Source organism: Biomphalaria glabrata, chromosome 6 (assembly GCF_947242115.1).
Source record: "Biomphalaria glabrata chromosome 6, xgBioGlab47.1, whole genome shotgun sequence".
Lineage (NCBI taxonomy): Eukaryota > Metazoa > Mollusca > Gastropoda > Planorbidae > Biomphalaria > Biomphalaria glabrata.
Genome location: NC_074716.1, coordinates 11,058,546 through 11,083,544, shown reverse-complemented (window position 1 = coordinate 11,083,544; position 24,999 = coordinate 11,058,546). Strand labels below are relative to the sequence as shown.

Sequence of the window (24,999 nt, the reverse complement as noted above, 5' to 3'; positions counted from 1 at the left end):
AATGTGCGAAGAGTTCCGCCAAATACACTGAATATGCGAAGATGATCCGCTAAATACTCTGAATGTACGAAGTGTTCCGCTAGATACAATAAATGTGCGAAGTGTTCCGCTAAATACACTGAATGTGCGAAGTGTTCCGCTAGATACACTGAATGTGTGAAGTGTTCCGCTAAATACACTGAATGTGCGAAGTGTTCCACTAAATACACTGAATGTGCGAATTGTTCCGATAAATACACTGAATGTGCAAATTGTTCCGATAAATACACTGAATGTGCGAATTGTTCCGATAAATACACTAAATGTGCGAAGTGTTCCGATAAATACACTGAATGTGCGAATTGTTCCGATAAATACACTGAATGTGTGAAGTGTTCCGCTAAATACACTGAATGTGCGAATTGTTCCGATAAATACACTGAATGAGCGAATTGTTCCGATAAATACACTGAATGTGCGAATTGTTCCGATAAATACACTGAATGTGCGAAGTGTTCCGATAAATACACTGAATGTGCGAATTGTTCCGATAAATACACTGAATGTGCGAAGTGTTCCGATAAATACACTAAATGTGCGAAGTGTTCCGTTAAGGAACACGTCTGGGAAGTATACATTATGAGCCCAGCTTCAATGTTAGTGCTCTGGCTTAAAACGAATTAAATGACTTATCATAGCGTATACAAATTATGCTTCTATAAAAAAAAAAGCCAAATTTGTTTAATATTTCCAAGGCGGCTATTTCCCTTTAAATAATGATCAAATTAACAATAATAATTATTACTGTAAAAATATGTAGAAGTGAGGTCTCGCAAGTGTCCATTAAATTGGCCCCTCCAATTTGTAAGGCTGCGGTTCTTACCGGCTGACACCGACCCTTGTGACGCCACTGGTAGTATGACTTCTTTTATTTATACGCAATTGTAAAAAAAAATAATATCTATTTTTTAAAAAAAGTTATTTCATTGTACTCATCGTTGGTCTCGAAATCAAAGGGAGACAACATAAATGGGAGTATAACTAAAAGATTTATTTCCACTTGAATGTTATATATATATATATATATATATATATATATATATATATATATATATATATATATATATATATATATATGATTATTTTAATGATTGCATCATCTTTTTTTTTCTAAAGCAAAATTAGGGAGTGATGATCTTAAAATCAGTGCAACTGGTCAGCCAATGAAGAGGATACAAAGTTATAGAAAGAAGCTACTAAAGAAGACATGTACCTACTGTAGATGATTTTGGTACCTAATATTAAAGTAAGTAGCACACAAACTGAGTTATAGCTAAGTAAGTGTATGCCACTGTAGGGTTTGACGAATTTTTTTTCTTAATTGTATTCAGTTTGTTAACAAAGGACTAAGACTAAGACTAAGACTGATTCATTGATCCATATGGAGATTCTTTGTGGGACTTTTTTCTCATATAAAGACAACACAACGAAACATTCACATAAATAGAACAGACGCAACATAAAGTGTTCATTTGGCAACAATACACTGGCATGGCGTCCTTTCACGAATCTACTAACAGTGTTTGCAACAGTTGTACAGTTTTGACTTAAAGAAACGTACACAATATCAAGCCAAGAATCCTGTCACGTGCGACTGTGAGATTTTGTACTATCTGGACTTACTTAACCCAAAATGTCTGTGTTTTTTTTTTTTTAGCTTTTTCCCAATATCAAATGTTTCTCTTATTAAGCCTTATTTTATAGCTTCGATTTTCAAAATTCATGTTTTATCTTAATTTGTTTGTAGAAGATGAAGACTGGAATCATTTCTTTTTTCTTCTTAACTCTTGTACGTTTGAGTTCAGGTAAGTCTTGGATAATTTGCTTTGTCCTATATTTCATGGAGCTCTAGGTGTGAAAGGGTTAAATTATGTATCTATATCTATCTATATATTATTAAATTTTGTGGATGAGAATGTTATTAGTGATTACGTCTCTATTGTGGTTTTATTTTATAGTAGTAATGTTTAGGTGGACAATTGTAGTCAAAATGAATTTTCATTTGTTTGGACCACTAAATTTATCTTTGCTTATCATAATTAATACATAACTAATGAAAACACAAAATATAAAAATATACATAAAAAACAAAAAAAAAAACATTGCTTATCTAAGGTAAAGAACTCCAAATTAACAACTCTCAATAATGTAGAATTTATTCCCCTAATTCGATATAAACCAGATATCTATTTAGATATACATAATTGACTATTTGTTCAATTTTTTTATTGATTATTGAAATAATTGATTTTTTTTGGTACAACAATAATTGTTTAAATTTTCGATTCGATCCAAGAATGGGTGTTGAAGAAATAACGTGTATAATTATCTAAGGGGACTAAACTTCAAATTTAGCCATATCTGTGAATACTGAATGACTAATTTTCGTTGCTGCTATCAAAGAAAATAAACAATTATCAGTAATTTATTGGCCAATTAATTATTGATTTGTCTTTTGTCTTCGCCAATGAAAAATTTGCAAAATTTTAACTTTTAATCCGAGAAATGTGTGTATAACGTATTCAAATTTTTTATCAGACAGACAGAAAGACAGAGTGAGTTTATATAAGCTTTGTAATTTTAAAAAGTGTAACGCAAGAGCTGTCTCTAATTTAAAAAAAATACTTCACATATCTTCTCAATCGTTGGTTGACAGATACATCAAGAGACACTATTAACTCTGGTGTTGATTTATTTAGCATTCTCATGAAAATCACAAAGTTTGAAATTTATTTAAACATTTGCTTAAATTATTTGTGCTAGAGAACTGTGACAAAATAGTGTGCACCTTCCTCGCAAAGTCAATGAGACAGTTGAAGGTAGACACTGCGGATATTGATACTTCCTTATGCCCCTATCTTAAAATCAAGTTCGTTGATTATGACTATAATGCTCTACACGTAGACCGGCAAGTCTCGGATATGTAAGTACGTTTTTATGGGTGGGAACAGGGCCGGCTAAAATCATTGGAGACCTTAGGTGAAGTGAATTTTGTGGCCCAAATGAAAAAAAGAAGAAGGAAACGAAAATAAAATTACGCAACTAATTAAAAACCTGATCCCGTCTATATCTAAATCGATAAATAGCTGAAATTCATATATCGCAATTTCAGTAGTAGAGACAGAGTGAACATAAGAGTCTTAGTAGAGACAGAGTTAGACTAGTATAAATAGAGTCATGGTAGAGACAGTTAGACTAGTAAACATAAAGTCATAGTAGAGACAGACTTGTAAACATAGAGTCATAGTAGAGACAGACTAGTAAACATAGAGTCATAGTAGAGACAGTTAGACAATAAATATAGAGTCAAAGTAGAGACAGAGTTAGACTAGTAAACATAGAGTCATAGTAGAGACAGAGTTAGATTATAATCATATAGTCACAGTAGAGACAGAGTTAGACTAGTAAACATAGAGTCATAGTAGAGACACAGTTAGACTAGTAAACATAGAGTCATAGTAGAGACAGAGTTAGACTAGTAAACATAGAGTCATAGTAGAGACAGAGTTAGACTAGTAAACATAGAGTCATAGTAGAGACACAGTTAGACTAGTAAACATAGAGTCATAGTAAAGACACAGTTAGACTAGTAAACATAGTCATAGTAGAGACAGAGTTAGACTAGTAAACACAGAGTCATAGTAGAGACAGAGTTAGACTAGTAAACAAAGAGTCATAGTAGAGACAGAGTTAGACTAGTAAACATAGAGTCATAGTAGAGACAGAGTTAGACTAGTAAACATAGAGTCATAGTAGAGACAGAGTTAGACTAGTAAACATAGAGTCATAGTAAAGACACAGTTAGACTAGTAAACATAGTCATAGTAGAGACAGAGTTAGACTAGTAAACATAGAGTCATAGTAGAGACAGAGTTAGACTAGTAAACATAGAGTCATAGTAAAGACACAGTTAGACTAGTAAACATAGTCATAGTAGAGACAGAGTTAGACTAGTAAACATAGAGTCATAGTAGAGACAGAGTTAGACTAGTAAACATAGAGTCATAGTAGAGACACAGTTAGACTAGTAAACATAGAGTCATAGTAGAGACAGAGTTAGACTAGTAAACATAGAGTCATAGTAGAGACAGAGTTAGACTAGTAAACATAGAGTCATAGTAAAGACACAGTTAGACTAGTAAACATAGAGTCATAGTAGAGACAGAGTTAGACTAGTAAACATAGAGTCATAGTAGAGACAGAGTTAGACTAGTAAACATAGAGTCATAGTAGAGACAGAGTTAGACTAGTAAACATAGAGTCATAGTAGAGACAGAGTTAGACTAGTAAACATAGAGTCATAGTAGAGACAGTTAGACTAGTAAACATAGAGTCATAGTAGAGACAGAGTTAGACTAGTAAACATAGAGTCATAGTAGAGACAGAGTTAGACTAGTAAACATAGAGTCATAGTAGAGACAGAGTTAGACTAGTAAACATAGAGTCATAGTAGAGACAGTTAGACTAGTAAACATAGAGTCATAGTAGAGACAGAGTTAGACTAGTAAACATAGAGTCATAGTAGAGACAGTTAGACTAGTAAACATAGAGTCATAGTAGAGACACAGTTAGACTAGTAAACATAGAGTCATAGTAGAGACAGAGTTAGACTAGTAAACATAGAGTCATAGTAGAGACAGAGTTAGACTAGTAAACATAGAGTCATAGTAGAGACAGAGTTAGACTAGTAGACATAGAGTCATAGTAGAGACAGAGTTAGACTAGTAAACATAGAGTCATAGTAGAGACAGTTAGACTAGTAAACATAGAGTCATAGTAGAGACAGAGTTAGACTAGTAAACATAGAGTCATAGTAGAGACAGAGTTAGACTAGTAAACATAGAGTCATAGTAGAGACAGAGTTAGACTAGTAAACATAGAGTCATAGTAGAGACACAGTTAGACTAGTAAACATATAGTCATAGTAGAGACAGTTAGACTAGTAAACATAGAGTCATAGTAGAGACAGTTAGACTAGTAAACATAGAGTCATAGTAGAGACAGAGTTAGACTAGTAGACATAGAGTCATAGTAGAGACAGAGTTAGACTAGTAAACATAGTCATAGTAGAGACAGAGTTGGACTAGTAAACATAGAGTCATAGTAGAGACAGAGTTAGACTAGTAAACATAAGAGTCATAGTAGAGACAGAGTTAGACTAGTAAACATAGAGTCATAGTAGAGACAGAGTTAGACTAGTAAACATAGAGTCATAGTAGAGACAGTTAGACTAGTAAACATAGAGTCATAGTAGAGACAGAGTTAGACTAGTAAACATAGAGTCATAGTAGAGACAGAGTTAGACTAGTAAACATAGAGTCATAGTAGAGACAGAGTTAGACTAGTAAACATACAGTCATAGTAGAGACAGAGTTAGACTAGTAAACATAGAGTCATAGTAGAGACACAGTTAGACTAGTAAACATAGAGTCATAGTAGAGACAGAGTTAGACTAGTAAACATAGAGTCATAGTAGAGACAGAGTTAGACTAGTAAACATAGAGTCATAGTAGAGACAGAGTTAGACTAGTAAACATAGAGTCATAGTAGAGACAGAGTTAGACTAGTAAACATAGAGTCATAGTAGAGACAGAGTTAGACTAGTAAACATAGAGTCATAGTAGAGACAGAGTTAGACTAGTAAACATAGAGTCATAGTAGAGACAGAGTTAGACTAGTAAACATAGAGTCATAGTAGAGACACAGTTAGACTAGTAAACATAGAGTCATAGTAGAGACAGAGTTAGACTAGTAAACATAGAGTCATAGTAGAGACAGAGTTAGACTAGTAAACATAGAGTCATAGTAGAGACAGAGTTAGACTAGTAAACATAAGAGTCATAGTAGAGACACAGTTAGACTAGTAAACATAGAGTCATAGTAGAGACAGAGTTAGACTAGTAAACATAGAGTCATAGTAGAGACAGAGTTAGACTAGTAAACATAGAGTCATAGTAGAGACAGAGTTAGACTAGTAAACATAGAGTCATAGTAGAGACAGAGTTAGACTAGTAAACATAGAGTCATAGTAGAGACAGAGTTAGACTAGTAAACATAGAGTCATAGTAGAGACAGTTAGACTAGTAAACATAGAGTCATAGTAGAGACAGAGTTAGACTAGTAAACATAGAGTCATAGTAGAGACAGAGTTAGACTAGTAAATATAGAGTCATAGTAGAGACAGAGTTAGACTAGTAGACATAGAGTCATAGTAGAGACACAGTTAGACTAGTAAACATAGAGTCATAGTAGAGACAGAGTTAGACTAGTAGACATAGAGTCATAGTAGAGACACAGTTAGACTAGTAAACATAGTCATAGTAGAGACAGAGTTAGACCAGTAAACATAGAGTCATAGTAGAGACAGAGTTAGACTAGTAAACATAGAGTCATAGTAGAGACAGAGTTAGACTAGTAAACATAGAGTCATAGTAGAGACAGAGTTAGACTAGTAAACATAGAGTCATAGTAGAGACAGAGTTAGACCAGTAAACATAGAGTCATAGTAGAGACAGAGTTAGACCAGTAAACATAGAGTCATAGTAGAGACAGAGTTAGACTAGTAAACATAAAGTCATAGTAGAGACACAGTTAGACTAGTGGACATAGAGTCACAGTAGAGACAGTTAGACTAGTAAACATAGAGTCATAGTAGAGACAGTTAGACTAGTAAACATAGAGTCATAGTAGAGACAGAGTTAGACTAGTAGACATAGAGTCATAGTAGAGACAGTTAGACTAGTAAACATAGAGTCATAGTAGAGACAGTTAGACTAGTAAACATAGAGTCATAGTAGAGACAGAGTTAGACTAGTAAACATAGAGTCATAGTAGAGACAGAGTTAGACTAGTAAACATAGAGTCATAGTAGAGACAGAGTTAGACTAGTAAACATAGAGTCATAGTAGAGACAGTTAGACTAGTAAACATAGAGTCATAGTAGAGACAGAGTTAGACTAGTAAACATAGAGTCACAGTAGAGACAGAGTTAGACTAGTAAACATAGAGTCATAGTAGAGACAGAGTTAGACTAGTAAACATAGAGTCACAGTAGAGACAGAGTTAGACTAGTAAACATAGAGTCACAGTAGAGACAGAGTTAGACTAGTAAACATAGAGTCATAGTAGAGACAGAGTTAGACTAGTAAACATAGAGTCATAGTAGAGACAGTTAGACTAGTAAACATAGAGTCATAGTAGAGACAGAGTTAGACTAGTAAACATAGAGTCACAGTAGAGACAGAGTTAGACTAGTAAACATAGAGTCATAGTAGAGACAGAGTTAGACTAGTAAACATAGAGTCATAGTAAAGACACAGTTAGACTAGTAAACATAGAGTCATAGTAGAGACAGAGTTAGACTAGTAAACATAGAGTCATAGTAGAGACAGAGTTAGACTAGTAAACATAGAGTCATAGTAGAGACAGAGTTAGACTAGTAAACATAGAGTCATAGTAGAGACAAAGGTAGTTTATAAAGGTATAGTCTTAGTAGAGACAGAGTTAGATTATAATGGTATAGTCATAGTAGAGACAGAGTTAGATTATAATGGTATAGTCATAGTAGAGACAGAGTTAGATTATAATGGTATAGTCATAGTAGAGACAGAGGTAGTCTAGCAAACATAGTCGTAATAGAGACAGAGTTAGATTATAATCATATATTCATAGAGGCTCTACTATGTTTTAAATCTGTAATTTTTTTTTAGTCCTGTGCGAGGCTCCCATCAATTGGATGCCTTAGGCGGCTGCCTAGTTTGTCTATGCCTTAGATCGGCCCTGGGTGGGAGGACTAAATAAACATTAGTCTAAAGATTTCCAATTTATAATCCTTTGATTACTCATAATTATCTAAAAACAATTAAAAATCTATTTTAAATCCCTGAATCTGACCCAATCTATTATTATTTCTAGATCATGTAAAATAGTATTTTTTATATAGCCTATTCTTTTTATTATATTTCGTGGGACTTTATTCCTTATGAACATAAAGAACAATACCAAAGCTAAAATTGGGAATGCTTTAAAAAAAATAATAACTTTAAGAACAAAGAAAAAAATGGTAATTATAATGCACCCCCCACCCTCAATATTTCTTACTGGTTTGTGTATTTCAAAGATATGGGACATTTTCTTCATAATCTATTCATATTTTGTGTCATATGTTGCTATTTCAGCTATCCATGGATGTGGAGTGCTAAAGCAGAAAACCCAAATATGAAAGTTTTGTTAACATTCTATAACTCTGTGGGCTCCAAAAATTTTTTTGAGATGTATAGAACGCCAGCCAAAAGACTTAAATTCATTCCGATGTTCATACAATACTTACGAAAGAACAGATTTGATGGAGTGGAAGTGGACGTAGGAATGGGTTTTGTAAGGCGTAAAAATATTTACGATATAGAGCGTTGGGCAGATTTTATTGAGGTCAGTTTCTTAATTATTATTCATTAGTAAACTAGGATGCACTGTCACATCAGGACTATAGATTATTTTGATGCTGGCACCTCTAGCCGATACAACCAATCTATCTCAAATAAATGTATAAACCACTAGCCAAAGTCACTCCCATTATTTTTTTGAAAAGTAACATTGGAGTCGTAGCAATCAATTTTAAAACTATTACTAACAATCATGGGTGCCCGCAGGATTTTTTGCAGAGGAGTGCAAGTTGCCACCTATGGCTCAAAGAAGTGGTGCTCCCCTCGCCCTCATACGTATGCGATATTAAGTTCACTGTAAATACTTGGTTCATGAAATAAGAAACAACAACATGTGAACAAAGTATTTACTATACACTTGGTAAGTTTATCCGTGTGGCCAGTGCATCCCAACGGTCGATCAAATAAGCAATGCAAACGCTGCCAAAACTGTCAATAACTTTTCTATTGAATTATTTCTCGTCGCGATGGACAAGCCGGCGACGAACTCTTATCTGGTAGTTCTTGCATCGTTTTAGGATGTAAACAAAACAGGTTGAACTGAGCATTAGTATTGCTTGAAAAGCGAGATGTTAATGAAGAAACTAACGAATCATCAAGATGCGGAATGTAAAGCCGTGTTCTGGAATAATCTTGAAGTCCAAACATGTGGTTTTTGCTCAGTATGTCTGTCGTCTGTAAATTTTCGGCAGCATCAACTCAATACCCAGTTTGTCTGCCAGCAGCGTCGCATTATTCAATATGCCATACCTGAAGTGTTCCTCAGCATGGTCAAGTTGGTTTTTGATTATGCCATGTGACTGATGATAAGCTGTTAAGCGGCCACTTATGCTAAGACAGAAAGACTGTAACATCACGGTAACTGGTTCAAGAACAGATGAATTATTGACGACAATTATAAGACAAATCAGAAACACATGAGAAGCAGGCACTGATCACAGATATGCAGTTTATCTGGTTTCACTAACAACCGTTATTTTTCAATACGCCAAACAGTCAAAGATCTTCTCAAAGTTGTGACTTAAAGCGCGAATGAATTCGTATTTCTCTGTCTATTGTGTCTCACACAAAAGAGGTAAATTTAACACCAACCCTTTCGATAATCTTTTGGATGACATTAACAGCATTACGCATTACGTCTATCTGAAACGTCATTCAGGTCAATGATAACAAGTTTACGTCTGTGGGCCACGCAACGGAGTAGGTCTGCTTTTGGATATTTATTCACGAATCCTAGCCTAAACACAATTCTGAATGCTAGCCATCAGGGGGGCAGCCATTGTAGCCTTGGCCGAGTAGCTTGTCCATGTCTAGACTGTACATAATGTATTCGCTGACAATGACGTTAGATACATGCAATGTGTCTCTCTGAAGAACAGTGACAAAAACAATGAATTCTTCTCGAATACAGTCGCCATCAACAAATTTAACGCTCAAACACATCTATTTAGTGCCTGAGATATCTGCATTTTCATTACTGAAATACCAAGAAAACGAAGTTAATTCATGCGGCTACTGCTCGTATATTTTGGTTTCTTGCTGCTTTCAGTGCTCTGTAGATACAAATCGACGTTTAAACTCGGGTGCTATGGAAAGAACTTTCTTACATCTCTTCTATCGTAAACTGGTGGATATGTTTAACCTGCTATTTTATTGAGCGCTAACAATGCCCGCAACTCCGCAAGACGTAAATACATGTACAAGGATCACTGTACTCTTCAATCATGTTCAAAGAAACTTTCACATATATCAAGGCATGGATGTTTCCTCCAAAAAAAAAATTTTCATATTTTAGGCTTTTACTAAATAGAATGATGACTATAATGTGTGCTAATGAAAACAAATCGTCACGACTAACGTGCTACAGAATTTTGAATTGCTACCCACTAATAAAGCGCACATGGTCGGACATGAATTGCAGATTAGCCTTTTCTTGTTTATTACAATAATAGCTTATCCTTATTAACTTTATTTCAGTGGAAGCCCTGCATGTTAAGTTGCTTCCTAGCAGAAGTTAATTGATTTGAAGGTGTAACAAAACTGGCTAAAAGTTGGCTCTTCAGAATTCAGAGGGGTGCACGTACATGGTCAGCCATCAATTTCTAAGCCTAGGCTAGTCAACTACAACTGTACTTCAGTCACCAGTGGAAGCACTATTTGTTCAGTTGCTACTTAGATTTTAATTGATCTGATGGTGCAAAAAAAAAAAAGAGGCTTGAATTTGGATGCTCAGATTCCAAGAGGGGGGGGGGTGCAAGTTCACCACCTTGCACCCCCTGCGGGCGCCCATGGTAACGAATCTGCAGAGTTAGAGATCTTGATAGAAACAAAAGAAGCCGAACATTTTAAAATATTTTCTTATCTTAAAGATTACACGTTATTTAAAAAAAGAAGATAGTTACGTCCTTCGTATTCATATGATAATTTAGTCATGCATAGATGCCTTTTTGCATACGTTCGTCCCCAATTCGGGATACGTGCCCTGTGTCAATCTATACATGCATGTTAATCAATGACTTAAATTCTGCGAAGCCGTTGGTTTTCCTAGCTGATTCAGGCAACCCATTCGATTCCCTACCACTAGGGAAGAAGGATCATTTGTAGGAATTTGTTACATTTTTCTTTTATTTAAAGGATCTACAAAAAGATTTAAAAGCGGACTCTAGGCGGTCAGGCAAACCTAAACTGTTACTGTTTGGACGTATTGATGACAGGAAAAAAGGCGTCAACCAATTATACAACGTGTCTAGGATATACAGGTAATTTCTTTTTAATTTGAAGAGATTGAACTGATGATCACTTAGTATTTCTATTCAATAATTTAGGTCCAGCCTTGGCTGCGTGTGTAAACGTGCAACTAATCTATTTTTCTACTGTTTCATTTTCCAAATAACTTTTCTGCCTTGTTGATTGTTTGGTAAAAATAATCTCTGTTGTATTATTATTACCTTTGTTTATTTGCCAGTGAAATCAGAAAATTGATTTTCTTTTTAAACAAGCTTATATCAACTCACTCTGTCTGTCTGGTAAAACTTTTTTAACACGTCATTTCTCCCACTCTCAATCTCGGATCAAGCTGAAGGTTTGCACAATGATTTCTTTTTATTCAAAACACAAGAATCAATGAAAAAAGACAATAACCCATTAGATAAATGACTATTGGTATTTATATTTTTTGTTTGGTATCGAATATGAGAAAGAAAATTGTACTTGACTTAAGTGGTGGTATAAGCTGAAGTAGTCCCTTTTATAAGTCACATGTGTCTTATTGAACACAACTCTGAAAAATAAACAACTTTCCATGTTCATAGTTAAGTTTATAAAATTTAACATTATTTCAATTTTAACAAGGTCAAATCAACGATGTCATCGTCAATTAGGAGAGAAAGAGTTAATTAACACAATACATACAGAAACAGGCTACTTGACATTAAAACTAGCGTTCAACATCGGCTACACAGGTTGATTTGGTGCCTGGGTAGATAGTGTTTTCTTTTACCAGTACCCCTTCCCCCTTTATTTTTAAATACTTTTGACATTGATATTGTTATAACTCTAGCGGTGATGCGGATAAGGCTAATTGTGTGTGTGTGTTGCCAGCTGTTACAAATACACAACCCAACCGAGGCACATCGTTACAGTAGGCCTAGTAGTACGCTATTCTGACTCAACCGTTGCCTTCAGGTGGAAACGATCACTTGAGGACGTGATTAGGTTAAATGAATTGCAAAATAAGACTCCTGTGGGAGTGTCCAAGGGTATGCGAGAGTTTTCCTATTGCACGGTGCGGAGTTGAAAGAGCTTCCACGTTCCTGTCGAAAATCAATGCGCCGTTCCTCAAGGGACCGTTACGATAATGGCGAGTCCTGCACGTTTAGCTTGGTAAAACAGGAAAAAAATGGCGTGGGTTCAGGTGTGCTCGGCCTTCGGCCATATATTTTAGTCCATGCATCCTGACTACCAGATACATCGTAACTAGCAATGTCTTACATAGACAATGACTTGAATCTCTTCCAGACAGAACGGTTTGTTTAAGCAGTCTTACAAGCCAAGAGTTTGAAAAGCATTTGGCTCAACTCTTTTGACAACCACACGGCCTGAACACTGACCTTCAACGTAGCAACCTGTAGGCAGTTAAGAACAATAATTCGCTGCTATTTCATAAGTCGTGATGTCGTCCCAGCGTTAGACGAGCAGTCAACTGTGACGAGTGAAGACTAAGCTACATTTCTGGAAAGATCTGTGTTGTTAACAGTATTTCTGCCAGTCACGTCTGATATAATTTTGAGAGATGGAACATTTTTATGTGGATAGTAGTATGGACCTCATTCACCAGTCGTAAACAAACAAACATTTATTCACGTGATAATGTTTATAAAACAACGGGAAAAAAATTGTCACGTGATAGCCATTGTGTATTAAAAATTAATAAAAATTTGTATAGAAGAGTTAGAGAATCACGTGGTTAAATGTCGTTTGTTTACGATTGGTGAATGAGGTCCATTACAGTTGTTGGTAGTTTGTAGTTTTAAAGATAAGTAAAGATAAGTAAAGATAAGTAAAGATAAGTAAAGATAATACATTCGTGTTAAAAAAAAAATCAAAACCTGACGGTTTATGTGCATTACCTAACAAGCAGCGGAAGTCAGCGGAACCATGGGCGGATGAATTCGGAGCAACTGTTAGGCACTTATAGTAGCCACGCACCATAGTTGAAGGACTTTGAAACTCAACATTTATTGACGTCATGAGCGGTGAGGCTTAGTTCGTTTATGTTACTTCTTATAAGTTGGTATTAAGACTTCAAGGTGATAGCATCGATTTCTGACTGTAGTTACGGATTAAATGTTGTTACAAGATATCCAACAGTCTGGACCTAGTTCTTCACTTATTCTTGTGATTGTGTTTGTCAGTTACATTGAATGCAACCATACAAGACTCTCAGACATCTCCTGAGCCATTTACCGAAGTCACCCAGCCATCTACCACTGCAAGACAAAACCTGCTACAGTATGCCATCTTTTATTTATAATGAATTATGCAATTAAATCTTTTTTTTTTCATAATTACTTTCAGACATTCGGATTTTGTAATCATGGATGCCTGGGCGTATTATTCACAAAGACTTGGACCTAGATATAATATGTCTATTTCTAGCATGCACCATTCTAAAGTTTACAGTATTAACAATACAACGGACGATCGAAGCATTGTACGTTTAACCATTAACAATTTACATTTCATATTATTGTTTACTAGTATTAAGAGAGTGCTAGAATAGAAAAAAGGGGGGGGGGTTATACTCAGAATATTCTAGAAATGAGAAAATAATAAAAAGACAACGTATTAGGAAATGCCATGTGATGTTTCGCTCAGTTTAACACTTTTATATTAACTCTTTCCATGCGCATTGTCTTGATTAGAAAAAAAAAAGGTTTTCCGGGATGAAGTAAAATGTAGGGGGTAGGTGTACTATAACTAACTTTCTTATTTTATTATGTAATCTAACATATTAGATTTTTTAAAATAGGAAAATGAATTGAATACAAGTTGTAATAAATAAAATAAACTATTAAAAAAATATTTTTTTGTGAGTTAAAACTGAGTACAGAAAAAGGAAATATATATAAAAAAAATTCATGAAAAAAAATCGAGATTTACTAAAAGATTTAACCTTTTAAATTACATTTCTAATTTTCTCCTAAAGATTTCAGACATTACTTCAAAGAAGAAGTTAATAATGTCCAACGCATTTCATGTTTTAATCTAGTCATGCATGATAATCAGTGACTTAAACTCTGCTAAGTCGTTGGTTTACCTGCCTGATTCAAGCAACCCATTCCATTCTGTAACGGCACTAGGGAAGAAAAAGCGCTTGTACGAATTTTTCCTAGCATATGGAATTAGAAAGACGCCTCTATCCTTGTGTCTTTCTGAGTATTGTATACCAAGTTATTTTCTAAGAGTAACACCTCACTTGCTAGTGCTTGCAAAGTTATTCCCCTAGAATAATACCGCAATGAAAGAGTTAACTAGTTAGTTGCCTGAGTTAGCTATTTGCAGCTCTCAGTGCATGTTCTTGGTTAACTCTTATCCCTTACTTCAGAACAAGTTCTTTGGTTTATGTTCCGAACTGATGTTTCGTCAATCCAGTCAATCTTAATCTTATTTAGCCTTTTATTCTTAATCTCTAGTCATTTAATTCTCAGTCATTTATTTCCAAACCTTTTAATATCACCGAATTCTTTGGTCAGTTCATCATTTTGTCTTTTTAATACTGAAATTTGTGATTATAATATTATAATATTATTTTGTTGTAACAAAATTATCAGACAGATAAACAGATGTCATTAAAAAATAAAAAGAGTCAACATCATTGATCATGGAGAAATCATTTGAAGTTTTCATGTATAAGTAAAAAAAATGTTGTGGAATTATAGTTCTTTTTTAAATCTTTCTTTTTCCTTTTATACATATTGTGCATATCAAAATATGTGTCAATTCTCTTATCCTAGTAAATTCTGCACAAATGGGTTGAATGCAAGACTTTAAATGTGCGTCTATGTAGGTGTGATAATTGAAATATATATACGTTGAATTCAAAGAAAAAGTAATGCCTACTTATTGATGTATACAAAATTGAAAGTACTTGATTTTATCTGAAATCTTTTAAGATTTATTCTTATTTCTGTGGTACTTATAATGTCAGTCGCATAAAAAGCCCTGAATGTTCATTTAAACGATTTCTGTTTACAGGACTACAATGTCAACGCTCTAATAGCGAAAGGCGGAATCAAAGAAAAGACAATCATAAGTCTGTATCTAATGCCAACATTTTTCTATGAATACAGCTCTTTCACGGCAGTAGATTTTGGTTGGATCAAACACGATAATTACGGAGCAGTAAGTATTCTTTTCCTACCACTCAAACCAGGAACCTTGTAATAATGATAAGGTAAGATGGGTTTTAAAAAAAACTAGAATCATAATATAGATTTATTTTACAACCATTGAGTGCACCTTTAAATCAATTGTTCAGAGTGTATATGTTGGCTTTAATTTTTTGGATAATATGTACAGTTCATTTAGGACCAATCCAATCAGGTGTTGATAGGTCTTGACGTATGTCGCAACTAGGCTAGTATGGTCATGTGAATAAGTGCAGTAATTCTACATCTTCGAAATTGAAGACTGTGCCCGGTTGAAATATCAATAATGTTATACAAGCCAAAAAAAAGAGTATTACTTTTATCAAATCAATATACGTTATAGACTTGCGTAATTACTAAAATAATGGCTGGCCCCTCTACCACCAAAGAGAAAGCCACCTTAACCTGCGATATATGTGGACGGGAGTGTCTCTCCAAAATAGGGCTCAAAAGTCACACAAAAAAGTTTTCGAGATGTACCATAGTCTTTCTTCGACTGAATTTAAAATAATTAAGACCTATGGATATTCTTACGTGTGCCTATGCATATTTTATGCTTTTTATAAAGTTAAAACAAGTATATATTTTACGCTTTATTTCAGGTGTGTGAATTGATGCATAAAGGTGGCAATATCACAAGAGTGTTTGATGACTGCCCAATCTTTAGGCAGGATCGAATCGTGGTTTATTTTGATGACGAGATCAGTATAGCTGAGAAGGTATTTCTTTTCGTAAATACGCATTAACATAAGAGCATCCCACGGAAGCTTCATCAATGCGCTGATAACTAATCGGCATTTGCCTACTTGTGGTATCGGAAGACTGTTAAATTTTTTTTTCTTTGTATTAATCACTGTGATAGGTTTTTACCTTCTTTTTTTTTTTTACTTGATTATCTCCCTTAATAGATTATTATCCCGAAAGTCATTCTTTACGGGCAGCTCGCGTCTGGCTCAAGAAAAATTGGTCGCCAGCACTTCCGTTAGGTGGATGTAATCAAATGGGACCTCAAAAACGTGTACATTGATACTGACCATTGGGAAGACATAGCCCTAGATCGAACTACGCGGAGACGGTGACCAAGAAAGCTATGGACAGCGAAAAAAAACATGGGCCTCAGCTCTGGAAGAAAAGCGTTTCATAAGAAAAAAAGGCTGGCTCCTATATCATCAAAGCGTATGCCAGCTTAACATACGGTATTTGTGGACAGCAATGCCTCTCCAAAATAGGGCTCCACAGTCACACGAAAATAGTGGTCTACGAGATGAGCCATAGTCGTAACGACTGAAGTAGACCATGGAATACCTCACCTATTACTATTTAGACTTTCTCTACCCCCCCCCATCTCAATCGTATCTGTATCTCTCCGTTCTTCCCCTCTCTCTCTCTCTCTTACTCCCCTTTTCTCTTAGTCTCTCAGTGTATGTGTGGTAGTAATGTAAAACAAAAGTAAAGTTTCCATTTCAGGCCTTGTGATCTATGGGGCAGATGATGATCATTGGTTTCTATGGACAACGGTTAACAAGCAGGGTGCCATGTGGCCAGCACAACGACCAACCGCCTTTACTTTTCCCATTAGAGTTGGTAGCCCTAAAAATCCCGAAGTTCAAAATCCCAGTCTTCACGAAGATTCGAACCCAGGACTCCAGGTTCGGAAGCCGAGCACTTAACCACTCAGCCACTGCGCCCTATGTTAGTAATGTGTTTTAGCAATAAAAGGTGAATTTTGTCCTTGGTTGAGAATCACTGCTTGGTAGACACTGATTTTTGTAGGTAGGCGTAGCGATTTAGACTTTCTCTATCACCCACCCCCACCCCAACGAATAAAATGTTTTAATAAGTCGACTATATTGTTACGAATCTCCCTATCTAGGCTCGCTGCAAATTGCACCAAACGACACCACCAACTTAAAGAACTTGACAACTCTGGGCTTCAAAATAACGTAATAATTTAATGTCAATAAATAACAGCCAATACTGTACAATTGGCAGCACGTAACCCAAGACTGTACAAATATCTCTCCGCGGTATCAAATCTTGCACTGGTCTCTCTGTCTCGTCTCGGACCTGTACTGAGCCGTTGTAACGAACTGTAGATCGGTAAGTTGTGACTGACTCGTCTCTGATACCTTCGCTCTTTATATAGGGTCCCTGCTGGCCTTCTAGAACCGGGCAGAACGTCGCTTGACCATTCTGGGACGCTCCTGAGCTCTGTTCACAACGCCGATCCTACTCGAACCTTCATGTTGTTAACTCGTCTCGGTTGACCGTCGTAGCTCGTCACGGTTGACCGCTCGTCAACCGTTGGCCTGGGGCGATTTGCGTCGGCTGACTACACACACACCACAACCCCCATCTGTGCCACCACCAGGTTTATAACACTGCCCCCTCCTTAGATCTGTCCGTCCCGGGCAGATCCAGCTTCACCATAGTACTTGTTGAGTCTGTCGATGTGGACGACCTTCAGTTTGGACCTTGGGCTCTTCTGTATTCGATACACGACATCGTTGATTCTTTTTATCACGCGGTAGGGTCCTTCCCAGTCTGTTTGAAGTTTTGGGGACTTGCCTTTTCGTCTTTGTGGATTGTAAAGCCACACCAGATCGTTCTCCTTAAACCCAGCGGCATTGGCCCGTTTGTCGTACCTTGTCTTCATCTGGTCACTGTTGATCTTGATGTTTCTGCGGGCTAGAGCGTGAGTTTTCTCCATCCGTTTTCGGAGATTTGCGACATAGTCTGTTGAGGAGGCTGGCACATCTCCCGGGATCCCGAATAGCAAGTCACATGGTAGTTGCAGCTCTCGGCCGAACAACATCTTTGCTGGAGTGTAACCGGTGGTGTTGTGAATCGACCCTCTATATGCCATAAGGAACATTGGTATATAAGTGTCCCAGTCCTCTTGACGTTCATCGACGACCTTTGAAAGATGTTGTTCCAGTGTTCGGTTAAAACGTTCCACCATTCCATCTGACTGGGGGTGAAGAGGGGTTGTACGTGTCTTTTCGATGCCGAGTACCTGGCACATCTCTTGAAAGATCTTGGATTCGAAGTTTCGGCCTTGGTCGGAGTGTAACTCCCTGGGAGCACCAAATCGGCTAATCCAATTCTCCACAAGTGTTTCCGCTATGGTGGTGGCTTCTTGGTTTGGTATCGCATACGCTTCAGGCCACTTAGTAAAATAGTCTATCACTACTAGAACGTACTTGTTTCCTCTTTGGGACTCAGGGAATGGTCCGGCTACATCGATCGCTATTCGTTCAAAGGGATTACCGACGTTGTATTGCTGCATACGTCCCCTCGTTCTCCTGTGCGGGCCCTTTGCTGCTGAACACGCATCGCACCTTCGGCACCATTCTTCTACATCATCCCGGTAGCCGAACCAGTAAAACCGCTGGCGTACTTTTTCAAGGGTCTTGTTGACACCTAAATGTGACCCACTAGAATTATTATGGATTTCTTGCAACACCTCGGCAACTCTTACTTTAGGCAGCAACAGCTGCAAGCGATTGCTTTCTCCATCTGCGGTTTCCCAGACCCTCTTGAGAACTCCGTTGTCAATTGTCAGTGAGTCCCATTGCGCCCAATATGCCTTGGTAGCAGCTCCTTTATCAGAAAGGTGATGCCATTCCGGTCTTTGTCCGTCTTCCTTCATAAGCAGAATGGGAGCCAGATCTTCATCGTTTAACTGGTCTTCTCGGATTCTTTCGTCGGACCATGATCCACAAGCTTGTACTCCAAGACGTTGGCAATCAAGGATACCCCCCTTTTCTTCAACCTTGCTGCAGTGTTTACATTCCATTCTGCAAGGCCGTCGAGACAGCGCGTCAGCATTCTGGTGAGTTTGGCCTTTTCGGTGCTGTGTCTCGAAGTCATAGGTTTGCAAACGTTCAATCCACCTGGCGACTTGTCCTTCAGGATTTTTAAATGACAACAGCCATTGAAGAGCAGCGTGATCTGTCCTAAGGGTGAATTTTTGCCCATATAAGTATTTGTGGAAATGTTGTATGGCATCCACAACTGCCAGTAGCTCACGTCTTGTGACACAGTAGTTTCTCTCGGCTTTCGACAATCTCCGACTAAAGTAAGCTATAACCCTCTCAGTTCCATCTACCTTTTGGGATAAGACAGCGCCTATTCCAGTATTGCTCGCATCGGTGTCAAGTATGAACGTCCCGCCTGGTATCGGGTAGGCCAGAATGGGTGATGAAACAAGAGCCTTTTTAAGTCGCTCAAAGGCCTCCTGGCATTCCGTTGTCCAAATAAACGGCCGCTTCGGTTCTGTCAATTGATAAAGGGCGCTACAGAGGCTAGAGAAGTTTGGTACGAAACGTCTGTAGTACGTGCAGAGTCCAAGAAAGCTTCTTAACTCCTGGATATTAGCGGGGATCGGCCATTCATTTACGGCTTCAACTTTATCCGGGTCTGTGCTGACTCCTTCCTTCGACACGATGTGCCCAAGGTACTTGACGCTCCTTCTGAACAAGGAGCACTTCTTAGGATTCAATTTCATGCCAGCGTTTCTGATTCGTTCGAATACTTCCTTCAGGTTTGCGAGATGTTCCTCGAACGTTCTGCCTATGACGATAATGTCATCTAAGTAGACAAGACACGTAGTCCAGTTGAGTCCTCTTAACACATGCTCCATTAGTCTTTCAAAGGTGGCTGGGGCGTTGCAGAGTCCAAAAGGCATCACGGTAAATTGCCAGAGACCATTACCAGCAGAGAAGGCCGTTTTATCTCTGTCCTCGGGGTGTAGTCCTACTTGCCAGTAACCGCTCTTCAGGTCAAGGGTGGAAAAGATCTGTGACCCAGCAAGTGTATCCAATGTGTCGTCAATCCTAGGAAGCGGGTAGCTGTCCTTGTGTGTGGCGTCATTTAATAATCTATAGTCGACACAAAATCTCGTGGATCCATCTTTCTTCTTTACCAAGACGATTGGTGAACACCATGGACTATTGGATGGTTCAACAACCCCTTGCTGCCTCATCCGTTCTATGATGTCCATAGCTTCTTGGTGTTTTGCTAGCGGCAGGCGACGTGGTTGCTGTCGTATAGGCCTAGTGTTTCCTGTGTCTATTCGATGCTGGATTAGATTTGTCCGCCCAAAGTCCATTTCATCAGATGGCAATATGTCAGAAAACTCTTTGAGGAATTGTTCTGCTTTGGTGTACTGTTCTTTCGACAATATCGTTTTGACTTCTGTCAGAAATTTAGTAACCTGCGGTTCACTGGACTCGAGTCTTTCGACGGGGTTTTCACTGCTACAGTTTCTTATCATCTCAAGAGCATGGCAACCAGCGATGGTACTACCTTTCCGAAAGTGTTTCTCCCTTGCACCGAGGTTCATAGCTGCCATCTGCTCCTGTTTGCTACTGGTGATCTGTTGCTGCATTCTACCGGTGAGCTGTTCCAGCAAGTCCGGTTCGACTTCGAAAAGATATGTGTCCGGATCTTCTTTTTCCTTCACCAGTTCTTCCCGAAGGCGTGCTTGTAAGGTTTCTTTGTTGCCGCTCGTCTTCAGATCTCGACCACGGAGCTCTTCCTTCAGTTCCTTCACAAGGAGTTGGTCTAGCGTTTTCGTAGTAGCCATAGCAGATCCGATCCCACTTCTGACACCAGTTGTTACGAATCTCCCTATCTAGGCTCGCTGCAAATTGCACCAAACGACACCACCAACTTAAAGAACTTGACAACTCTGGGCTTCAAAATAACGTAATAATTTAATGTCAATAAATAACAGCCAATACTGTACAATTGGCAGCACGTAACCCAAGACTGTACAAATATCTCTCCGCGGTATCAAATCTTGCACTGGTCTCTCTGTCTCGTCTCGGACCTGTACTGAGCCGTTGTAACGAACTGTAGATCGGTAAGTTGTGACTGACTCGTCTCTGATACCTTCGCTCTTTATATAGGGTCCCTGCTGGCCTTCTAGAACCGGGCAGAACGTCGCTCGACCATTCTGGGACGCTCCTGAGCTCTGTTCACAACGCCGATCCTACTCGAACCTTCATGTTGTTAACTCGTCTCGGTTGACCGTCGTAGCTCGTCACGGTTGACCGCTCGTCAACCGTTGGCCTGGGGCGATTTGCGTCGGCTGACTACACACACACCACAACCCCCATCTGTGCCACCACCAGGTTTATAACAATATTATGAACGTATACTGCCAACTTGGAATGGATGTCTGGTCGTGAGGAATGTGCTGGGGACATATCGTATCGATTGTCCTGCCTTACACACCCCCAACGCACTGCCAACTCCCAACACAATTCACTCACGCCCAGACACACGATGTGCTAGAGACATACTAACTACTCAACAAACTTGAATCCCAAACTTAATTAATAAATAATAACTATTTATTCTTTAAAAAAATTACGCTTAGACTAAACACATATAAAACATAATATATGTATCAATCTTTTATAGACATTTTTAAAGGAATATAGATAATGTGGCTAAAACACTTTTACCAAAAAAAGTTTCCCACCTAAACGGCTGCGTTAAAACGTCCTGTTTCGACCGTTTAAGACGTTTCAGTGCCAAGATCTTCTAACAAAATGAATCTATACTTGCACGCTGAAACTGCAATGTAAAACGACTCGAGCAAGTGGTTTTATAGACTGTAGGCGCACTTACGAGACTTCCTATTAAAAGTCTCATTGTACAATGACGTTTAAAACTAATAGAACATAAAAACAGTTCTTCGGATTGAAAGTCGGTTCCTGATTGGTTACTACAAAAATGTGATTCCAAAATATGCTCGGAAAAATATCTCTTATGCTTCCTCAACAAATCATTTAACTGAGCGAGGCTCGGTCACCGGGTACTAGCTATTAATAGTTATCCGCCATAGATGTGAAGCTTTTGAATGAAAAAGAATTATTACTAAATAAAATAATTTATTTTAAATTTCAAAGATATTTCTAAGCTAAATTCTAAGGTTTCAAATAAAAATCATCCAATGTCTTTCTCGGTCGCTTTATCAACGGTCACTTCATTCCCGGTCATTTCAACCCCGGCCATTTCAACCCCGGTCACTTCATACCCGGTCATTTCAACCCTGGCCATTTCAACCCCGATTAAATATTTTTCCTTAATCGTTATTTAATTGTGCTGATAAAGCTTTAACTTTAGGCATCCATTTCATCTAATATAGAAATATGATTATTTAGAATGCTATTTTCACTGTTATTATAGTGTTTATAGTATTTCCCTACTCTCTTCATACTTGTTGAGAAATCTAATAATATATATAAATAAGTTGATATATTCTAAAGCGGGGGTTGTATTTAGTTATATTGTTTCTATCTGATGTAGGGGATGTTAATATTATTTTGCGCATATACCCGCATTACGTAATGATCAAAGGCCAAGGTGTGGTAGATGTAATGGTAATCTTTTGAGAGATGAGAACGATAAGAATACTTATGAAGACGTCAATGATTTTTTTAACCTTGTGATACTATTTTATTTATTCTAATAAACTCTGACTTAACCCGTCCTAAATGGGCATCAGTTTTACAGGCATGCACTGTAAGTAGACTCCTAATATATTGTTTTTTGTTTCAGGTAAAATATATTATAAAGAATGAATTAGCCGGATTTGAAATTTTAGACTTGTCAGCAGATGATTTTAAAGGACTATGCGCTAAAGGAAAATTTCCTCTTATGAGAGCTATAAATGAGGAGTGCGGGTAATGAGATTAGACATTTTTTTTTTGCTTAGCCAGGATTTTTTTCGGGGGGGGGGGGGGGAGGTGAGTGGTCTTTTGTTTATTAGTTATAAAAAGCAAAAAAAAAAAAGTCTCTCTTACAAAGGTTGTTCAGCTGTATAAAGGAAGTATTGTCTCCCTTTTTGTTTTTTATTTCACTTGTTGACATTTGAATATACGTTGTCATGGATACACTTAACAGAGGTTATGGTATAGCCAATTAATATTAGGAATTTTGCTGCTTCACTGAATAGCCAGTTGATCTATCTATCTATCTATCTATCTATCTATCTATCTATCTATCTATCTATCTATCTATCTATCTATCTATCTATCTATCTATTTGCATACATACCTATCTATCTATCTATCTATCTATCTATCTATCTATCTATCTATCTATCTATCTATCTATCTATCTATCTATCTATCTATCTATCTATCTATCTATCTATCTATCTATCTATCTATCTATCTATCTATCTATCTATCTATCTATCTATTTATCTATCTATCTATCTATTTATCTATCTATCTATCTATCTATCTATCTATCTATCTATCTATCTGCAAACATATCTATCTATCTATCTATCTATCTATCTATCTGCAAACATATCTATCTATCTATCTATCTATCTATCTATCTATCTATCTATCCATCTATCTATCTATCTATCTGCATACATATCTATCTATCTATCTATCTATCTATCTATCTATCTATCTATCTATCTATCTATCTATCTATCTATCTGCATACATACCTATCTATCTATCTATCTATCTTAAAAAAATGTGTATATTGCTAATAAAGTTGTGTGTACAATAAGCAATACAAATATTTCATTCTTTTTCTTTCAGAAAAACCTTAATAGATCAATGAAGACATAAAGAGAAGGAGAAAAGGGGAGATAATATGTGGACAGATATAGATTCAAACAAAAATAAATAAACATACACGATTTGTATGCTAGTGTCCATTAGTTTAAAAACAATATAATAAAACTGATTGTCTTATGAGTTTCTTTGGGTTGAAAAAAAGTTACTAGAAGCAATCATGTTATGATACTAGTGTATCCATTTCCCATACAAATTGAACATATAAAATGATTTGCTGGAATAGAATCTTCTGTAGAGCCAGTTAATTACACGAGGTATTTATTGTCACCTGCTTCAACATAAAAATCACATGATACCTTACAAGCACAATAATAAAATCTACATACATTGTGACAGTGATAAAAGCGCTTAGTGTGTTACTGTTATATAAACTACCTATTAAATGTGGGAAGCGTGGTCGAGAGGCCAAGTGCACTTGAACTTGGCTTGGCTTAGCTACCTGGAAGTGGGCTCGAGGTTCGACACCCGACTCGGGCAGAGTTGTGTTTACTGAGCGCCAAAAGGCAGCAAGGAAAACCAACACCTAGATACCCCTTTGAAGATCTGTTTTTTTTTAATGGCCCACGTCTTACGAGGCTGTCATGTGGCCAGAACAGCGAAGACATATTTTCCCAAACTAATGTTAATGTACCCGTTAGAGCTGGGTGAGCCCTAAGGCAACCATGGGTCCCGAAAATAATAATTCCACTTTTCACCGAGATTCAAACCCAGTACCTTTGATTTAAAGTCAAGCACTTTACCGCTCAGCCTCCCTAACAACAATACACGTACTTTTGCAAGTTCAGTTTAGAGTGATCCAGAGACATCGCGCTCGCTTACTCCACCACCACCCCCTCTTACAATCATGACGTCTCTGCTAAGAAGTTTTTAATGCTTACCTATTTTAAAGAAAGAAATATTATTAATACTTTAAAATCCATTAAGACTAGCCGACAGGATTTTACATATCCAGCATCTCTTATGACAATA

At 37.2% G+C, this 24,999-nt stretch overlaps 1 protein-coding gene across 2 annotated transcripts; it reads left to right on the top strand.

Moving 5' to 3' along the window:
* The first annotated feature begins 948 nt into the window (after nucleotides 1–948).
* LOC106073165 (chitotriosidase-1-like) lies at nucleotides 949–24,147 on the top strand. 2 transcript variants are annotated; one of them, XM_056032254.1, is made up of 11 exons: nucleotides 949–1,014; nucleotides 1,156–1,285; nucleotides 1,787–1,844; nucleotides 2,803–2,962; nucleotides 8,217–8,466; nucleotides 11,115–11,239; nucleotides 13,557–13,692; nucleotides 15,237–15,383; nucleotides 16,012–16,128; nucleotides 22,985–23,109; nucleotides 23,992–24,147. In XM_056032254.1, exons 2-11 carry the CDS (start codon nucleotides 1,262–1,264, stop codon nucleotides 24,011–24,013), a joined length of 1,164 nt encoding a protein of 387 aa, XP_055888229.1. In that variant the 5' UTR covers nucleotides 949–1,014; nucleotides 1,156–1,261; the 3' UTR covers nucleotides 24,014–24,147. The 2 variants fall into 2 exon arrangements, with proteins under 2 accessions (XP_055888229.1, XP_055888230.1); XM_056032255.1 differs by lacking the exons at nucleotides 22,985–23,109; nucleotides 23,992–24,147 and adding an exon at nucleotides 16,877–17,075.
* The last annotated feature ends 852 nt before the right edge of the window (nucleotides 24,148–24,999 follow it).

Coding starts and splice junctions, on each gene's coding strand:
- LOC106073165 (XM_056032254.1), top strand. CDS start 1,262: ATGATTTTGGTACCTAATATTAAA. Junction 1,845..2,802: donor TCTTGTACGTTTGAGTTCAG/GTAAGTCTTGGA, acceptor TATTTGTGCTAG/AGAACTGTGACAAAATAGTG. Junction 13,693..15,236: donor CAACGGACGATCGAAGCATT/GTACGTTTAACC, acceptor TTCTGTTTACAG/GACTACAATGTCAACGCTCT.